The 18966-nt window shown below is 42.5% G+C and overlaps 1 protein-coding gene across 1 annotated transcript in view; it reads right to left on the bottom strand.

Annotated features, from left to right (window-relative positions):
* Positions 1-791: 791 nt before the first annotated feature.
* ppl (periplakin) overlaps positions 792-18966 on the bottom strand; it is a 19632-nt gene continuing 1457 nt past the window's right edge. The window contains exons 2-22 of the mRNA XM_034113622.1: positions 15422-15521; positions 15038-15192; positions 13962-14082; positions 13434-13559; positions 13024-13065; positions 12045-12206; positions 11852-11959; positions 10992-11087; positions 10665-10787; positions 10038-10184; positions 8543-8694; positions 8350-8456; positions 7002-7159; positions 6722-6900; positions 6494-6632; positions 5153-5346; positions 4859-5009; positions 4684-4767; positions 4474-4590; positions 3980-4072; positions 792-3862 (exon numbers count right to left, since the gene is read on the bottom strand). Of these exons, the coding sequence (XP_033969513.1) occupies positions 1190-3862; positions 3980-4072; positions 4474-4590; positions 4684-4767; positions 4859-5009; positions 5153-5346; positions 6494-6632; positions 6722-6900; positions 7002-7159; positions 8350-8456; positions 8543-8694; positions 10038-10184; positions 10665-10787; positions 10992-11087; positions 11852-11959; positions 12045-12206; positions 13024-13065; positions 13434-13559; positions 13962-14082; positions 15038-15192; positions 15422-15521 (5227 nt within the window). The 3' untranslated portion in view covers positions 792-1189. The remainder of the gene's footprint in view (positions 3863-3979; positions 4073-4473; positions 4591-4683; positions 4768-4858; positions 5010-5152; positions 5347-6493; positions 6633-6721; positions 6901-7001; positions 7160-8349; positions 8457-8542; positions 8695-10037; positions 10185-10664; positions 10788-10991; positions 11088-11851; positions 11960-12044; positions 12207-13023; positions 13066-13433; positions 13560-13961; positions 14083-15037; positions 15193-15421; positions 15522-18966) is intronic.

The raw sequence follows: 18966 nt of genomic DNA, 5'->3' as shown, positions 1-18966 counted from the left end.
GGAAACCAAGGAAGATCTTAATAACGGTAACTTCCTAGAATTATTTGAATTAATGTGTAAATATGATCCGGAGATCAGAGCTCGTCTCGACGAGTTGCCCAAAAATGCGACCCTATTGAGCCCTGAAATGCAAAACGAGTTGCTGGAGTCAGCCGCCTCCTTATTATTGCGTAAAATAAAAGCGGAGGTCTGTGAGACACCGGGTACATATTATGCTCTCATGGCAGATGAGTATAACGATGCTTCCAAGCGAGAACTCGTTGCTGTTTGTGTGAGATACATTCACACGGGGAAAATAAAAGAACGCGCAATCAGCTTCATGGACACAAGTGACCTGAGTGCAAGTGGAATTTCAGACAAGATATTACAGATCATCGAACCACTGCAACTTGACCCATCTCTGTGCGCTGGCTTCAGTTATGACGGGGTGTTTTCCCAACTGTTTGGCATGTCGTTGTTGATATGTGTGTTGTGAAATGCTGTATTGTGAACACATCAGGGGTCCCTGGCTGGAAGCATGGACAGTGTCAATTACAAAATACTTAGGGCTCATTGTTAAGTCTTACATAAGCACTTTTTACTTTTGTTTTGTGAGTGCTTTTTAAATAATTACATATCACTGTTACTTTTTGTATTATTAGGATTACCATTAGCTTCTATTTATAAATATACAATGCAATATATTATAGCCATCGTCAATATATATCATAAAGAATCAAATGCAATTTTTTCTCTGTAACAGCATTAGAATCTTTTCATATGTTTCACAATAATTAAGTCACACACATAAAATCCATACACTTTTTGCAGTTTGATTTGACTTTATTGAAGCTTACAGAGCACACAGCAAATACAGTAGACCATGGAAAACCCCACGAATAAATGAAACATTTAGTACCCATGCACATTTGGCATTATTTAATCCTGATATGCAAAATTGTGTTTTTTACCATAGTACCCAGTGTAATACATCTAAACCCAGCTGAGCAAATCCAAAATGTTATGTAATCAGTATAGTTATATCAATCCTTATATTTATTCCAGTACCACAACATTATATATGCATTAGCAAATAAATACATTTATTGAGTAATCATAGATAAAGTAATGCCAATGGGAAGTACAATTAAAAAACAAACAAGGAGGTTCAAACAGAGATGACGCTGAGGACATCTTTTCATGTTTGCATTCACATGGTCTTGCCCGATACCATAACACCAAACTCCTGGATGGTAATTTCTTTGTTCATGTACTGCTGAAGCTGGTGATTTGTGATATGCCCGAGACGCAACGCATCATCGATGGAGAACTTTTTCCCTGATTTTCTGTCGTGCAGAACCGAGGATTCTCCTTTGGGGCCCTTGACTGAGATCTCCTCCCAGTCACACTCCTGGCTCTGCAGGTTGACAAACATCTTCCAGTCAATCAGCCCTAGTTTGTAGGCCTCCTCTGGTCTCATCTCTTTGCCTGAGTCGGGGTCAATGATCACGATAGACCTACGGAGATGGCTCTCCCTCTGTTCCTTCTTCTGTCTCACTGCCACCAGGTTCTTCTGAAGCCTTTCAACCTCCTCATCCTTTTGTGTGGTAATGCCTCGGAGCTCTGCTAGTTCTCTCTGTAGTGAATCAAGCCTCAACTCCAGGTTCTTTCCATCATCCCTTGGTGCAGACTCTGTGATAAGCCTAGTCTCTTTGCTGGTGATATCGATCTCTGAGCGAATCTTGCGGATCTCATTCTGGAGCCTTTGGTTTTCTTGTTGCAGACGACTGCTTTCATCACGGATGTAGTGCAGTTCTTTCGAAGATTTGGTGCTTGAGAACTCCATATCAGAGAGCCTAGAAGTGAGGGTGGTAAACTCCTGATCGAGTTCTCTCCTTCTTCTTTTCTCTTCTTCCAGAGTCTTCTTTAGGTTCTCAATCTCAATCTCAGCCTCGGGGTCCCTTTCTACTTGAACTTTCTCTGTGCGAACAACTCTTTCTTTCACATCCATCTTCTCCAGGGTGATCTGCTGCTGGATGAGGACATTCAGCTCTTTCTCAAGCAGAGTGCGTTTGTGCTTCTCTTCATCAAGCTGTAGTCTGAGGATGGAGTGTTCTTTCTCCTGTTGGGGATCCTGCTGCAAGACTACCTTCTGTTTGACAGTCACCTTCTCACGGTTCTCTTTGTCGCGGATCTCAAGCTCATTAAGTGTGACACGAAGTCTTTGGATCTCCAATTCTGCATCGCGCCTTGCCCTACGCTCACGTTCCAGCTCTTCGAGTTGCAGATCCAGATCAGCCTTTTGTCTCTGCAGTTGGTAGAGCTCAGTTTTCAGGCTGTCCTTTTGTTTCTGCTCATTGTTGATATTTTGTAAGAAGGTGTCACACTCTGATCTGAGGATAGGATCTTCTTCCATCTTGACCACTTCTTGCTGAACAACCTTTTCACGGACTTGAGACAGATCAATTTTCCTCAGTCTGATCTTCTCTTCTTGAACTGATCGTTCTCCCTCAAGGTCAAGGCGTTTCTTCTGTTCATCAGCCAGTTTCCTTTTGAGAGTCTCAATTTCCTCCTTAGTCTTAGGGTCTTCTCTGTACTGCAGCACTTCATTGACCACCTCTTTGGTCTGCACTTGAGGTTTGGTGTCCTTCCATCTTTGAATTTCATCACGAAGTTGGCGGATTTCCATCTCAGATTTCTCAGTCTGGTGGGTTTTATCTACAATTTCATTGCGAAGTCTCTCCAGTTCTCGTTCAGTCTGCGGGTCCGTCTTGTATTTGATGACTTCTTTAATGATCTCTTTGATCTCCACTTGAGGTCCTCGGTTCCTCAGCGTGGTATGCTCATCCTGCAGGGTTCTGATCTGGAGCTCTGAATCCCTATAGCGCCTCTGCTGCTCTACAAGTTCAAGCCGCAGATTGGCCACCTCATTCTCAGCCTTGGGATCTGGGCGGACGATCTCCCGCATCTTCTCCTGAATAACAACCTTAGACTTCTCCTCCTCTAGGCTGGTAATTTTCCTCTGCAAGTCAGTCTTTTCGCGCTGTGATGATCTTCGTTTGGCCTTCTCATCTTCATACTGCTTTCTGAGGTTTTCTACCTCTCTTTCAAAGGCAACATCTTTCTCTACTTTCAGAACCTCTTTGATGGAAATCTTTTCCTCTGCCATTGATTTCTCTTTCTCCATCCTTCTGAGCTTCTCCTGAAGAAACTGAAGTTCATCCTCCAGCTGCTTCCTGCCATCTATTGCCTTCTGCTTCCTGTCCAATAGCACTCGGTACTCTGTCTCAAGCTGGGGATCATTTTGGACTTTGATCACTTCCTCTTCAGTGATGACCTCCTGTTCCTTGTTCTTTTCCTCAGCCAGGAGTGTCACCTGCTTTTGAATCAGAATCAGCTCATTGTCCTTCATCAACTTGTTCCTTCTTAGCTCATCCAGTTCCTCTCGAAGCTTACGCATCTCCTCCTCCTGACCACGATCTCTCTCAATACGCAGGACCTCCTTGACAGTGTATTGCTGTGCCCCTTCTTTGAGTTCTGTATCAAGGCCACGCAGCTTCAGCTTCAGTACCTCAAGGTCATTCTCCATGACATGGGTAGTGCGGCGCTCCTCTGAGAGTTTCTGCTGGACCTTATGGACTTCCTCATCAAGCTGGGGGTCAGGAACCTTTTTGATAAGCTCCTTCTTGACAATTGTGTCTTGGGGCCTCTGTCCTTCAAGGACATAGATGTCAGTCTGGATAGTTTCAATTTCTCTCTCTAGCTGTTCCCTCCTCTGGACCTCATCATCCAGCTGCTTCTTGATTCTCCATGGCTCTTCTCCCGAGACAGAAGAATTGACTGACTTGACATTTGTAGCCTGGATCATAGAGATCTCAGGTTGCTAAGGAGGGGAAATCATTTTAGTTATTCTTTTTAATGTTATTCATGTTGTGATTACAATTTACAAATGATCATGAATATTATTATTATTGTTGTCAATATTGTTAAAATATTTCACCTGGTTGAGAAGACTTTGAGTGAATTCCAGACTCTGAAGCCTTTGCTTGTTCACAGCATTCACCTCAGTGAACTTGGCCTCAATAGCAGCTTCCTGTGAACAACATGGAAAACACTGACAGTGAACACTTTCTAGTTGCACCTTGGAAAATGTAGAATCACATGTTTCTGGTGGCATGATTAACACTAGGGTGAGGATATCTCTAATGCTTTCATTATTATAATAATTCTCTCACTAAACCGGTCTTTTGGTGGGGGGTGGGGGTGCTGTTGTGGGGCAATACCACATTTAAATTGCCCCTTTTAATGTGTGTGTGGATTCACTGGCTAATCTATCCTGAGAAAGAGCACAGCTGTGATTGACTTCTTTACTCATGCATATGGATGAAGAAGACAGGGACAGGATGTTCTTCACTGTGTACTATACTTGTTCATGTCACCTAACCAAGATGTTCTGAGTGATGTGACAGAGACATATCTGATGCTGTGCCTCACCTCTGCCTTGACTATCAGTGCAGGTGATTCCAGTCTGTTCCTCTTGTATGTCTGAGGAACAAGTCCATCCTCAAGGTCAAGGATGGATCTGAACTTCTCAGTTTCATTCTCGTAGTCCTACAAAGAAAAATAAATAAACCATCAATTAACATCATCTTATTGTATTTCTGTAAGTTAAATGTAGTGATGTGGTGGTAAAAAATATCTCACTTTGATAGCTTGTTGGTAGAGCTGGGCATTTTTTGACACATTGTTCAATTCAGACTCTTTTCTGGCAATATCAGAGAGCAAGTTCTGTAGAAGACAGAAGTTGTTATACACAGCACCACTGACACAACATGTCTCTACACCAGGAAATGTGTATATAAGAATGAATCAGTCTTACCCTCTGATTCTTCAGCTTGGTCTCCACTTGGCTCGAGTTATCAGTTTCATTGGGCTCGTAGTTTGGGACGCGAGACAGCCAGTTGTTCAGATTGTCATAATCATTGCGGTAATTGCTGTAAGACATCTTGGCTCTTTGCAAGCTCTGAGACCTGCAACACACAGCACAAGAGATTATTATGAGGGTCTTATGTATGAGTCTATATGATATGCATTCATGTGATGTCATGCTCAGTATTTCTTTCAATATTTATTGATGCACAGATCTTTGTGAACTCTGCCCTGAGCCTCTCACCTGGTGTCGGTCTGCCTATTGAGGTTGTTGAACCGCTTGTTGAGCTTCTGGACGTCCGCCTCCTGCCTCTCGATGTCGGGGCAGTGCTCTTGGAATTTAGTTGCCATGGTGTCACAGCTGCTTTTGGCCAGGCGCAGGCTCTGCTCCGTCTCAGCGATCACTGACCTCTTGGTCCGCAGGTCTGAAGCAATATCCTACCAGAGTAACAAGGCAGTGTAAATACCAGTGGCGAACCGTGTCTATCACAACTGGACCTTCTGTAGACACACACACAACCCCCCCACCCCCATCCCCCCCCCACCGTTATAATGTCCGTTTTTTCACTGAATTGTCGTCTTGAAAAGGGTACTCAGAACAATTCCGCAACAACATTATCTTCACCTGTTGCACTTGCCATTTCAACGTTGAAAACAATAAAACGGCATATGAATTGCTTCGTCACATTCATCTAGATCAGGGGTCGGCAACCTTTTTGATATGAAGTGCCATAAAAAAAGATATTGCAATCAGTGTGCCGACAATCGTGAACTGTCAACGGGGGGGAGGGGGGGGGGGAACACACAGATGGCCAGTCCGCCCCTGTGTAGCATATTACTTTCAATGAGAGATGAGCAGATCGCCACGGGGCTTTCAACTAAAGACACAGCCACGCAAAAACTGGGGCATGTGTACAGCTCCTTATGGGTACTGCAATGTGTGAAGTGCCGGTGCGCTCCGGCAGCACTTCACCCCTGATCGTTTCACCACGGAGGAAAGCAGCAGCAAGTCGACTGGAGTTAAAGAAAGCGGGGCTGCGTTGCGTGCATGGCTTCCTTCTGCAGGTAACGGTCTCGTTCAGGATCCGAAAATACAATTTTAATATTTTGCACACTTATTCCACTTATTCCTAGTGTGCCACTGGTTACGGTGCCGCGTGCCAATGGAGGCACGCGGTGTATTTAATTATAAGAGAGTAAAATCTAAACTATAATAATATTTCTATCTATTTATAACTAGTTTGTTGCATTGTGTTTTGGGGGGATTATTGTACAATATCTAAGACAACCTTATGCAGGTTCCATTTGAGTTCATATTGTAATATTGTATTATAGAGCGCTACGACCGTTGCCCGCTTTGCTTATTGATAAGCCACCTCTGGTAAGGGACCATAATCCATTAAGGGCCACAGTTATAAAAAACAAAGCATGCTCTTTATAACCAGCTTCAGAGTAAATGAAGACCCGCTACACAGTGTGATGGTTCATAACACTGCTAGTGATCAAAGACTTGTGATTCTTTCATTTCCATTTCAAAGTGGGATCTCATTGTGATGTGATCCAAAGTCTGAAAGAGCCATCTTACCCCAAGTTCCCGCTGAGTTTTCTCCAGAGAGGAGATGTCAGATGGAGCCACCTCCTCCCTGGCCAGCTTGTTCTCGTAGGAGGACAGCAGAGTCTTTCCATTTTGAAGAGAAGTCTCCAGCTGGTTGGAATTTTTCAGTCTGAAATAAAGGTAAGTTGCACAAAATGTTAAGTATAGAATTGTTTGAATCTTTGAAGGCAGATTTCTAAGTGAAGATGAGACACGTACTTCTCCTGAGAGCTCTGCAGGAGCTGCTCGATGTTGGAGAACTTCTTGCTGGCTTCGTCCACCTTGCTGTGAAGTTGAGGAGCGCTGGCACAGGTTGGGTTTGAAACCAGGAAGCTCTTTGACTCCTGCACTTTAGAGGACTTCTCTGGTTCGATCTTACTGACAGCAGCAGCGATATCCTGCAGGGAAATGTCTTTGGTTTAGTGATTTGAAATGCATAAATTCCCTCTGCTTTTTTAGCTGAATTGAGAAAGTAGACATTTGGAGAGGATTGCATTACCCTCATATCCTGCAGGCGGTCAGCGCTGTCCTGCAGGGGCCGGGTCTGCTCCAGGGGGGGGCGAACACGAGCTTGGATGGCCTTCTCCTGTTTGTCCAGGTCACTCACCACTTTGTCCATCCCGGCCATCAGCTGGCGGCACTGCTGCTCCTGCTTATCTGAGGACACACACAGTCACACACACGTGGTGAGGGACCGCTCTTACAGTAGAACATATGAAGCCTTTGTCTGACACATGGTACATTCAGTAATAATAATAATCCCTCAAAATGCAGGAAATCTGAGCGTGCACCAGTGAACCAGTGGCGGAAAGTAACTAAGTACATTTACTCAAGTACTATACTAACAGTAAGTAAACATTTGAGGTACTTGTACTTTACTTGAGTATTTTAATGTTATACTACTTTATACTTCTACTCTACTACATTTTCGATGCCGGTCTTTTGTACTTTTTACTTAACTACATTTATTTTACACGTTTTCTTTACTAATAACTTTATAAATTATGATTTTGACACACAATACTTGTTTAAAATATGATTATTTGCTATAGATTAAACCATCCAACTTTATAATCAAGTAACTACAACCATGATTTGATTAACAGAAAATTAATTGGCAGCAATTTTTCTTGGAAGTTTTTTGTTCAGAAATATTTTGTTTTGTTCAGTTTTTTAAATGTAAGGATTTGCTGCTTTTGCTTTAAAATATTTTAAAACATTTTCAAGTTTTTTTTATGATTATACTCATAATGGAAGAATCTGAATACTTTTTCCACCACTACAACTAACATAGGTAAGAAGGCCGAAGCCTCCAACCTGTGATGGATCTTTTCTCTTTAAAATAAATGTAATCTGACCGCCCCGTAATCTTTACCAACCAGTTAGCAGATCTCAGTGATTCACTCATTGAGAAAAATAGTATTAATGCTAACGCAACATTACAAGCTCTATGATCTAACCAATCAATGCCGTCACTATGTTATCTGTGTCATTTATTATGTTTCTGGCTGGAACTTAATTATCTTGAAATAGTTACAAAAAAATGTTTTCCTAAAGGCTTCAAGGTGTCAAGGTGTCAAGGTGTCAAGGTGCGAGTCATTTATGTACAAATGATTAACCTGCTTGCTGTTAGCGTCTCAATCTTAAATATCATATAGGCCCAACCCTGTGCCTTTGTTGTTGGTTAAGCACACTTTAATAGAGGAATATAAACAGTATAAGCAGAGTGTCAAATGATATTATTTATATTAAATAAATAAATTAGAGTTTACACAGGGATCATCTTGAAGACAAAGCAACAAAAAAATGTTTTCCTAGCAGCTGCAGTCCGTCAGAATGTTCTGTACCTGTGGTGCCGGTCCCGCTCGCCTTCTGCAGCTCCTCGAAGCGTTTGGCCAGAACGGTCTTGCTGCCGGATATCCTCTGCTTCACACTCTTCTGCTGGCCGGCCAGGCTGCACACACAACACAGACTTATATAGCCTCAGAGGAACCTGGTTAAAGGAGTTTGTCCTAATGTGAATGTTGTTCACACACTCACTTGTCAGAGACTGCCACTGCCTCGGGGTCGGTGGGGGGGACCATGAAGCAGACGGCAGGGGCTGTGAGCTGATGTCCAGCAGCGTCCTTCACGTCCCATTTGGTCCCGTTGTTCCGGAGCAGAGTGTACCTCTCCCCACGCAAAATCGCCCCCTGTATACGTCAGACTATTATTATCTATCATCGGCTACTGGACATCAAATGTAGTTTAAACAATCCCAGCCAACACACAGGCTGGCAGAAAAAGCTTTGGTATGCACACTTTACAGGAAAAGACAATCTGAAAACCTTCTCAACATTAACGCTGCTAATCCTTTTTAAATTCACATATATATAATCTGAATTGAATGAAAACACTCTAAAAGAGGCAGTCAGATATGTTCAACATCAACACAAATTCAAAAAAGACTAGACTGAGTAATATAAATGAATGAAGTTAGTGAATTAATCAATTATATTGAAACACAAACCCACATTCTATTTAATCCTTGCTTTTTTATATTTTAAGAAAAAGAGGACTCTCCCTATGCAAAGTGTCATTATTCACAAGTGATTTGACGTGCCTTTACAAAAAGTCAAAGCTTTATAAACCTGACAAAATGGATTTATGTTTTAAGAAGGATTCAGTGAGGTCAAACACAGCCTCCTCTGCTTCAGCAAGCTGCAGAGCTCCAGAGAGAAGACTTGAAGTCCCCTGCTCTGATCCTCACGGTTTAGATACTCATAGAGTCTCAGCCTGGGCTCTCTTCTGAGGGGATCGGAATATTTCACATTGAAAGTCCAATACAGGTTACAGGCCTCGTATTAACAGCTAAACAAAGAGTAAGTACTTAGTCATGAAGCCGGTAACATCCTGTTATTACAGCAGATAGTCTGTGACCAAAACAAAAAGACCAGATGAGCTGTTTAGAGTTGGAAAAGGGCTCACTGACGCATGGAAAAGCATAAAGATGATAAAGATGAAGGAAATAATGTAATAATGAAATAATGTTCATTTCCTCCAAAGAGGATTCAAAAGAAGGAATGAAATGCTGTTTTAAACTGTAAGGTAATAGCAAACATCCACATCTCTTCTCTTTCTCTCTTTGGTCTGAAAACAACTTGAGCAAGGCACCGGACACCCCCCAACCCCCCACTCCCATTGCTCCCCGGGCGCTGTACAATAGCTGCTCACTGCTCCTGGTACTAGACTCCTGGTACTAGGATGGGTTCAAAGCAGAGAACACATGTCACTGTGTGCTGTGTGCTCTGCATGTGTGACCATTACAGAGGGGTTCATCCCTCCCAATTCTTTCCAATTCTATTTCAAACTAAACTGTGCATCCAACATGTGATGAAAAGTGGCACTGACAGTCTGGTTTCATATGATTAAAACTTTATCTATATTCCTAATACAGACCATAAGTTCTCACACTTCGAATCAGCGATGATTGCCAAATAATGGCAGCTCAGACTCCAAAAGAATTAGCACTAGCTTCCAACAACACACTACTTACATCATCTGTGTCGAACTCGCACAGAGCCTCAACAGGCAGCATCTTCGGGGGGGTCTCCCGACGGTACTTCAGAGGCGAAACCTGCAGGCCGCGCTTCTGAAGAGCCTTCACCCGGTCATCAAAGTGGTCCATGGCCTTAGCTTGGTCCTACACACACAAATTAATACATATTTAATGTAAATCTAGGATTAAAGGACTAATGTCACAGCAGGATTTGGAAAAGCGTGTCCATACTATAATCTTTAGTAGTCTCCACTACTGTAATGGTGTCTTTACAGGTCTCATACATTTATGAGAAAGCTGCAGCTCATTCAGAACGCAGCGGCTCGAGTCCTCACTAAGAAAGTGTATCAGTCCAGTTCTGGGGTCTTTACACTGGCTTCCTGTCTGTCAAAGAACTGATTTCAAAATACTGCAGCTGGTTTATAAAGCATTGAATGGTTTAGGGCCAAAATACATTTCTGATCTTTCTCTTTTGCTTTTTTTAATGACTCTTTCATTGTATTCAAATGTCCTTCTCGATGTGTTTATTTGCACTTTGTCTCGATGCTTGTATCTCTTTATGTAAAGCACTGTGCATGGCCTTGAAGCTGCTGTGTGAGTCCAGCTGTCTGAAGAGATACTCACATCCAGCTCTCTGATCAGACCCTCCATCTGATACACGTCTTTGAACTCCGGGTTGTACTTCTGGCTGAGCTCCGTGTCCATTCTCTTCAGCAGGTCCTGAGTGTCCCGCGCCTCCTTGTGGTACTGCACACACACACACACACACACACACACACACACACACACACACACACACACACACACACACACACACACACACACACACACACACACACACACACACACACACACACTGATGAGCTTCACCTGTTTGTGTGTGTGTGTGTGTGTGTGTGTGTGTGTGTGTGTGTGTGTGTGTGTGTGTGTGTGTGTGTGTGTGTGTGTCACCTTGTGGTACTCGTCCATGTATTTGAGGTGGTTCTCCTCACAGATGAGCAGGTTCAGGTACTCCTTCCAGTCAGCGTGCACGGCCTCCGTATGAGCCTGAAAACCAGAATGTGTGTGAGCATGTGATCAGTCAAATTTAAGTGAACACTTTATTTTTGGAGTAAACGGTTTTGAAGTCACATCCCACTCGCAAACTCCACCACCCCTCCCAAAAAAACAAAACATTACTGAATTGTGTGACTCCTAATATCGTTCTTTGTCTTACTTTAATTTGGGGATAAAGCTGTGTACCCAAGGATGGACAGAAGTATTTCTGGATAACTGAGGGAAACCTCCATTCTAATGATTCTCAGGCAACTTCTAAAATTACAAGTTTTTTAACTTATGGTTTCTCAGCAGATGGACCTTTTTTTGATAACTTCAAAAGGAATATATTCTGGGAAAGTTTAAGTCTCTCAAAATATGTTAATCATATACGTGTGTTCAGAATTGAGTTATGACTCAGAGAATGGGTAGCTTAAGCACCTCAATGTCATCCATGAGCTGTGTGCGACACACTGCTGACTGTGGGGAGCAATCCAATCAGCAGCCGGACTACAATCACCTCTAAGGCCCCTGTCCCTGAACCTCTCCACCCCCCCCCCCCATCCCCAGGTGGAGGCCTCACAGTTGGAACTCCTCTCGTTTGACCATGTAGCAGCTTTAGGTCACATGGCCTACGACACCTAGATGAGACTTTAAGTCTGAGTGCCTCTGAACATATATAAATACAAACAGTCCAAGAAGTCTGTACCATCATACAGGGAATAAAGGGAAGCATTGAGAATACACATGGATTGGTTCTGCTGGTGAGCCTGTACCTCGATGACGTTCTTCCCTGGATGGTCCGATGCTATCAGCTTCTCTCCATCATCGTTCAGTTTAGTGATTGTGGCCTCTTTGGACTCAAGACATTTACCAATGAAGTTCTGTTGGGGCAACGTAGATAAGTAAACAGAGAGAACATGTTGTATTTGTTAGTGTGTAGCTAGCTGTTATGTGTGGGTGCGCTACCTCGTACTGCCTCTGGCGGGCGGGGTAGTCGAGGTTGGTGTCGCTCCAGTCGTAGTTGACCCTCTCCTCCGCCTGCTGGTCCATCCAGTACAGCTCGTTGGTGCAGCGCTGCATGTAGTCCCGCAGGCCCAGCAGGTGGCGCTGCCGGCTGCTGGAGCTGGCCTGACAGAGGAAGGAATGTAAGAGCTAGAACACACATTCACATTCCCTGGATGCTACAGTGCTAAGCTAACACATTCTAATAAGAACAAAATTGTATGTCAATATTTAACAACATAAGTAGAGCTAAGTTTTATGGAAGTTAGTTAAAGCAAAAGTAACTCAAACCAGTAAATATTAAACAGTTTTAAATCATTTTAAAATTGGACATTTTCACCTGAAAGGACAATTACAGCATCCTGGTAAAAAGGGGACAACTCTATATTTTGCCTTCAGCCGATACTCTTTTATCTGCAAAGCAGCAGTTTGGAATACAGTATGTCTGTACATCTTTAATAATACCTCATTCATGTCCAGAAACAGGCACACATTGTGAATTTGTTGGGGGCCATTTTACCCTGCATATTCATCTCCATTTGGTGCTTCAGTGAGTATTTGTGGCAGAAGGATGATTTTGATGAAATATAAAAAATCCCCATCATTTATTGTTTTGGACAAATGTTATGCATAGTTTATTCAAATGTCAAACTTTTGAGGAGAAGACACATTAGGTGTGACCCCCCACAGGCTGCAGGCAGGCGTATAGCTACTGGGATTCATAAAGAGCCTTCTTATCTTATCTTATCTAAGAGCAGCCCTCAGTCTCAGGTTATTCTGATTAGAGGAACACACACAGGCTTTAAGAGTACATGTGTGAGGGTGTGTGTGTGTGTGTGTGTGTGTGTGTGTGTGTGTGTGTGTGTGTGTGTGTGTGTGTGTGTGCGTGTGTGTGCGTGTGTGTGTGTGTGTGTGTGTGCGTGTGTGTGTGGTATTTATTTACCAGTAGTTTGGCGTACTTCATCTGGAGGCTACTGACGTATTCCTGCAGAAACAGAGAGAAAGGAGAGTGAGCAGGAGACGGTCAGAGAACCTTTCAAACTGCAAACTACTGTTAAATAATATGTTGCCAATGCTATTTAGTTAGCATTACAGCACGTTTTGAAACTCTAATAAATAAGGCAACATATAATATCCATCTCAAACAATATTTTTTAATCAACCAACACAGATATAGTTATAATTCTTACATTTTTTATATATTTTGAAGTACTAATACAAGTAATGTAGAAAAATGTTAGCAAACAAAAAAGAGGGAAACAAATTGTAAAAGATAACTTAAACAAAGTGGGACACTATGAATAAATGTATTGAAGGTAAAAATGTATTTCTTCTGAGGGTCTAACGTTGTACCTTGTCTCCGCCGGAGGAGATGTGAGGGGCGAGAGCCTCCACCTCGCTGTGGAAGATGTTGTGCTCCTCCACCTCGTTCTCCACTGACGGCAGGTCCTGGCCAAAGGCCTTGTTGTTCAGGTTGTCCTGAGCAGGGAGACAGCATGTTAGTCCATCCATCACTCCTCTGCTCTGGCTCATACTGAACTTCCCGTTTTTTAATAATGTTTAAATTGCCAAGCATATAAGTAATGGACAGTGCAGAAGTGTAAAGCTACAGCTACGGAAACAGCTACATAATGACACAAGCACCAAAACAAAGCCACATTATTAGTCATTTAGAGTCTTGATGTGTGCAACTGATGAATTGAAATCCAATATTCCCTCTCCTTATGAGAGGGTGGGATCATCCATTTTAAACAATGATTCAAAAGAAACAGCAAGGTAACATAAGGACATTGTACAGATGACTGACATAGCAAGGTACTGTGGAACAAGATGTGTTGTCCACTAGTCCTGAGTGACCTCTATGAAGGTCATGCTTCCTACCAGCTTCTCATCCATCATGTTGCCCCAGTTGATGCTGGGCAGGCCCTCGGTGCGGGTCAGGTGGTAGATCCGGTCGTGGTCCTCCTTCAGCTTCATCACCTTCTCTCTCAGCTGCCTCATGCTGAACACACACAGCACAATGTTTTTCTTTTCTTCTTCAGCTTTATATTTTCAGTGTGCACTTGACTGAAAGACCAACAGTTCCTTCTATCCATCATGAACAACAATGTAAAGCCCCATATGAAAGCTGGTATGGGGGAACCTGCTCATTTAGACTGACAGCGGTCTTCTGACGTTAGCCGCTCTGCTGCACTCACTTTCTATCTCAACACACAATACTATTTCCATTCACATGTTACTGTACATTCTCAAATAGTTGTTGAATTGAAGAGAGAAACAGGCCTTCAAATCTCATGTTTCCAGTCAATGCAAACTCTTCTCCATGTTTATCTGTGGTCTGGGATATTTACAGTGCTCTAAGTCTCAATCGTTCCACTTTGTCTTTTTCAACACTTATATACAGATTTTAACTTAGCTTCGTATGTCAATATTTATATTCAATTGATTGTATTTTATCTTTGTATTTACTTCTTTATTTGAAGTGCAGCAACTGGATAAATAGAGTTCAGGACTCGATAGTGATTTGTAATGTCACATAGTACCAGGCTTGAGGAGTAACAGATGACATGTAACGGGGCTAGGTAATCAGGATACAAAAAAAGGCAACTGTTACATACATTGTATTTAAATGGATTCCTATCAGGATTACAATGTTTTAATTTGTTTTCTAATAAAGAATGATATATTATAGGTAGACTCACTATTTAGATTTTCTTTTTGCTTAGTAAAAAGCAAAAAACAACTGGTTATATATTTGTTCTTGTATTTATCTGCATTGCATTTGATATTGAGGGAATCCAAAAGTAACGTAAAGTTTTCAGGTTACATTACTTTCATATTGTGATACTCAGATTAGTTTTTTTTACAGGTTACTAGTAATTGTAACGGAGTACATTTGTAATGTAACCCCCCAACCCTGCGTGGTACAGTATAGTTTCAGGTGGGGGAGTACTCACTCCTTCTCGATCATCTCGGCCTGGGGGTGCTGCAGCCGCTTGGCGTTGACCGCGTCGTCGTCCAGCCCGTTCAGCAGCTCCAGAGACACCAGAATTCTCTTGTTGGTGTCATCCTGGTACAGAGGCTGCTTCCCCTCGTTGATCTTACTCACATCCTACACACACACACACACACACACACACACACACACACACACACACACACACACACACACACACACACACACACACACACACACACACACACACACACACACACACACACACACACACACACACACACACACACACACAAAGTGGAATTGTTATGATAGGGCGTTGACACACACATCAATAAGATTGTGTTCCCAGACCTCTGAGGAAGACGTTGCTATCACACTGTACCTTGTTGAGGTTCTGCTCGATGTCATAGCTGTTCTTCTCCACTTTGTCAGCATTCTTCTGCAGCTTGTCGATCAGAGCGCTGAGTTCTGTGGACGGAGCGCTGCAGGACAAACACAGAGTCGGTTACATCCACAGTTTCTGTTGTTGGGACTAAAGTTCCAGTAAATGAAGTTGCTAAATTTGGCTAAATGAAAAATAAGTAAAAATGTAATTAAAACTTTGATGAATTCCAAAAAAGAGTTGAGGTTCCATGATATTTAATGAAGAAAATAAAACACACTATTACTTAAGAAAGACCACAGCTTGGAATTGTCTGCACTTTATGCTTTATGAGAATGTCTTTAAATAAAAAACCACCATAGTTGGTTAGATGGTTCCAAATGACTCAAGGCATTAGAGTTTGTCCCAGCCGCCACTGTTATCTACTTTTATAGCTGTTAATGACTTAAGAGTCACAGTTTGACTTCTTCTTGGAGCCGTCACTGTGTCTGCTGCTCTGTTTAATGAACCACTGCCTGGTAGGTTAGGACGCCTGCAGACACTCAGGGTTCCTCAAGGTAACAGACTAACTGAGCAGGTTTTATTCCCGTATCATGCAGCAGACATAAATCATCCCTCAGTGTAATGTGTGCCAGAGTGCATGCTGAAGTGTGTATCACGGTGACAGTCACAGTGAGTAAAGTGTGGAGCACCGTTTGCTCTCCTTCACAACTTTCTAAGAGAAAGTAAGAAATAACACAAATATGTTGAAGGTCATTTAAGAAACAGTGTGTCCATTTCACAGTTTGTCCACCAGAGAGCACTGTCACTGACCACTCAGTACACCTGTGTCAACTACCAAACTAACATATGTTGTGTTTTTGGCAGACATTGTTATCAGACTCTTTGGACCTCACATGGTGGTATTGGTACTAATTTATATTTGTCAGTTAAATAATTGTTTTATTTTTAATCTTTGATTACTTTTTATAACCCCCATGCATTGCTTTTTGTTTATTCTATTTCTAAATACATTTCTGAAGGAATTCCATTTAGGTTATGTCCCCAGTAAATGTTGGACAATAATGTTACAGATTAACACCATGTAAGCAAATACCATACTAGTCATTGCTATTGTTGTGTTTCTGTGTGTGTGTGTGTGTGTGTGTGTGTGTGTGTGTGTGTGTGTGTGTGTGTGTGTGTGTGTGTGTGTGTGTGTGTGTGTGTGTGTGTATTGGTGGGGGCAAAAAGAGACCATGTCTGTCAACTTGAAGCCACCATCCATCTCCTCACACACACACACACACACACACACACACACACACACACACACACACACACACACACACACACACACACACACACACACACACACACACACACACACACACACACACACACACACACACACACACACACACACCACACCCACCTTCATCTTCTGTACACACATTGCATATTGTCTGCTGCACACAGGTCCCTGACTTTAATATGAAACAAAAGACTGTCAGAACAAGTTTGAACCGGTATAGTGTAGAAGCAGCAGGCAGTTTGTCTGGTGAATGAAAAACACCCTGAGGAGTGTTTCTGTCACAACAACTCATCATGATAGCAAACATGTACAGTTCTCTGTGAGAGCTGCAGAGCAACACTCTGCACGTCTACATCACACCTGTTCTGACTGCAAACACTCAGGAGCATTAAAGAGATCAGCTGGCTGTTTGGAGCAGGACGTATGATATGCATAGTGGCCAATACTATTTTCTTGCATGTTTACAAATGATCAAACCACTGGTTATGAAAAGAGCATGTGTAGAAAAAACACAGATATTCTTGTTCTAAAATTGAGGACAGATGTAAACTAATGCTGCCTTTGTCGTTATAATGTTAGGACTGCAACTGAATGTGTCCAACAAGAACAGCTTTATATTACATAACTAACATGTTTTCTCAAATGCAAGATTACTGCTCTTTAGCCATAATTCAGAGGTCTGAACACAACGTAACAATAATCAACCCACTACACTACATATCCTGTGCTCCAAAACATGTTGTCAACAGTTTCCAGGGAGGTTCACTGGCTTTAACTCATGTTTGGCCCTGGAGCGTTAGCTTGAGAAACACAACTCAGACCTCAGGGAGAGGGTTCAATCAGAAGCAGAGAGCCCCCGCCCTCAGTCACAGAGTGGGGGGTGCTGTCCCACAGCCTCACAGGAGAACACCATCCAGAGTGTGCTTTTAGCGTGTCTTTGTATTGTTTCCAGCCTCTTTGGGAATCATGTTACTCTTTATGTTGACATATTTTTGTGATTGTTTTGTGCCTCTTTGAGGTTGTTTATGTCTGTTTGTGTCTCCTGGCCGTCTGTTTGTCACTACGTTCATTTGTTGATACATTACATCTCTGTGCAGCACAAGCCTGTTGGAGGCTCTGAGCCCTGTAGGCCATCCAAAGGAGTAGGACATTGATTTCAAACCTAACAGTTCCTCTGGATACCTGGCCTTGTTTCATTCTTCTCTTACTACCTTCAAATAAGAATAAACCGTAACAGGCCTAAACTAGCCTTTCATTTTATTATTGTTTGGATGCACAGGGAGGCACTAATCCCCAGCTTCAGGAGCTAGCCATGTTCAGATCTCAGGCTTGGACTTGAATCTGTCATTAGCCTGGCTCGGCCTGAGAGCCTGCCAGATACCCGAGATCACAGCAGCAAATACAAACTGAATAAGAAGAGGGTGGAGCTGCATTATTCAGATTCCAACACTGTACGTACGTACGTACGTACGTACGTACGTGTGTGTGTGTGTGTGTGTGTGTGTGGTTGACAGTGTGAAGGTGTTCAGCAGTGAATACAATGAGGACCTATCTTTACTAATGAATCCTTATTGTCTCATGGCCTGATGAGTGGACACCAATGCAATCTACTAAATCCAATTACATCGTTTAGTATGGACTTTTATAACTATGTGCTTGCTACATAAAGTTCTTATTTCTTTAAAAAAAAGTGTCTTCTCAACCCCATCACTGTTTTGTTACTATGCATAAAAGAAGAGTACATTCCTCGTATTGCAAACCTCTCAATACAAGCGATTACAATTCTTTAAATAAATGAGATTCCATTTCAGAGCCAAGTACAAAGACTCTGAGTGTTATGGCAGGAGATAGGGCATTCCTTTCCTCTCGCACGTGGGTGTGGCAGTGAGAGGAACACACCTTGCATCTGAGAGGTAGATTAGTTGATCTTTTGGAACTTGACACTGTCAGTGACTTGTTTCCCCTAACCCCCTAGTACCTGCTGAGTGACAGGAGCAGGTGCTCTGTACTGTCTTCAAAGGCAGAGAGCTGGAAGGACATGTGTTTGACATGCAGTGGGATAATGATTTAATAAACCAATCTCAGCCTCAATATGCTCTAGATGTGTCCAGGGTAAGAAACCACACTGATCTCCCCTCACAGGGAGCAGAGGTGGGAAGTAACTAAGTACACTCAAGTACTGTACTTAAGTACAATGTTGAGATATTTGTACTTTACTTGAGTATTTCCATGTTTAATGCTACTTGGTACTTCT

This window comes from Trematomus bernacchii, unplaced genomic scaffold, assembly GCF_902827165.1.
Source record: "Trematomus bernacchii unplaced genomic scaffold, fTreBer1.1, whole genome shotgun sequence".
In the NCBI taxonomy this organism is placed as follows: Eukaryota; Metazoa; Chordata; class Actinopteri; order Perciformes; family Nototheniidae; genus Trematomus; species Trematomus bernacchii.
This window is presented reverse-complemented; position numbering and strand designations above follow the sequence as displayed.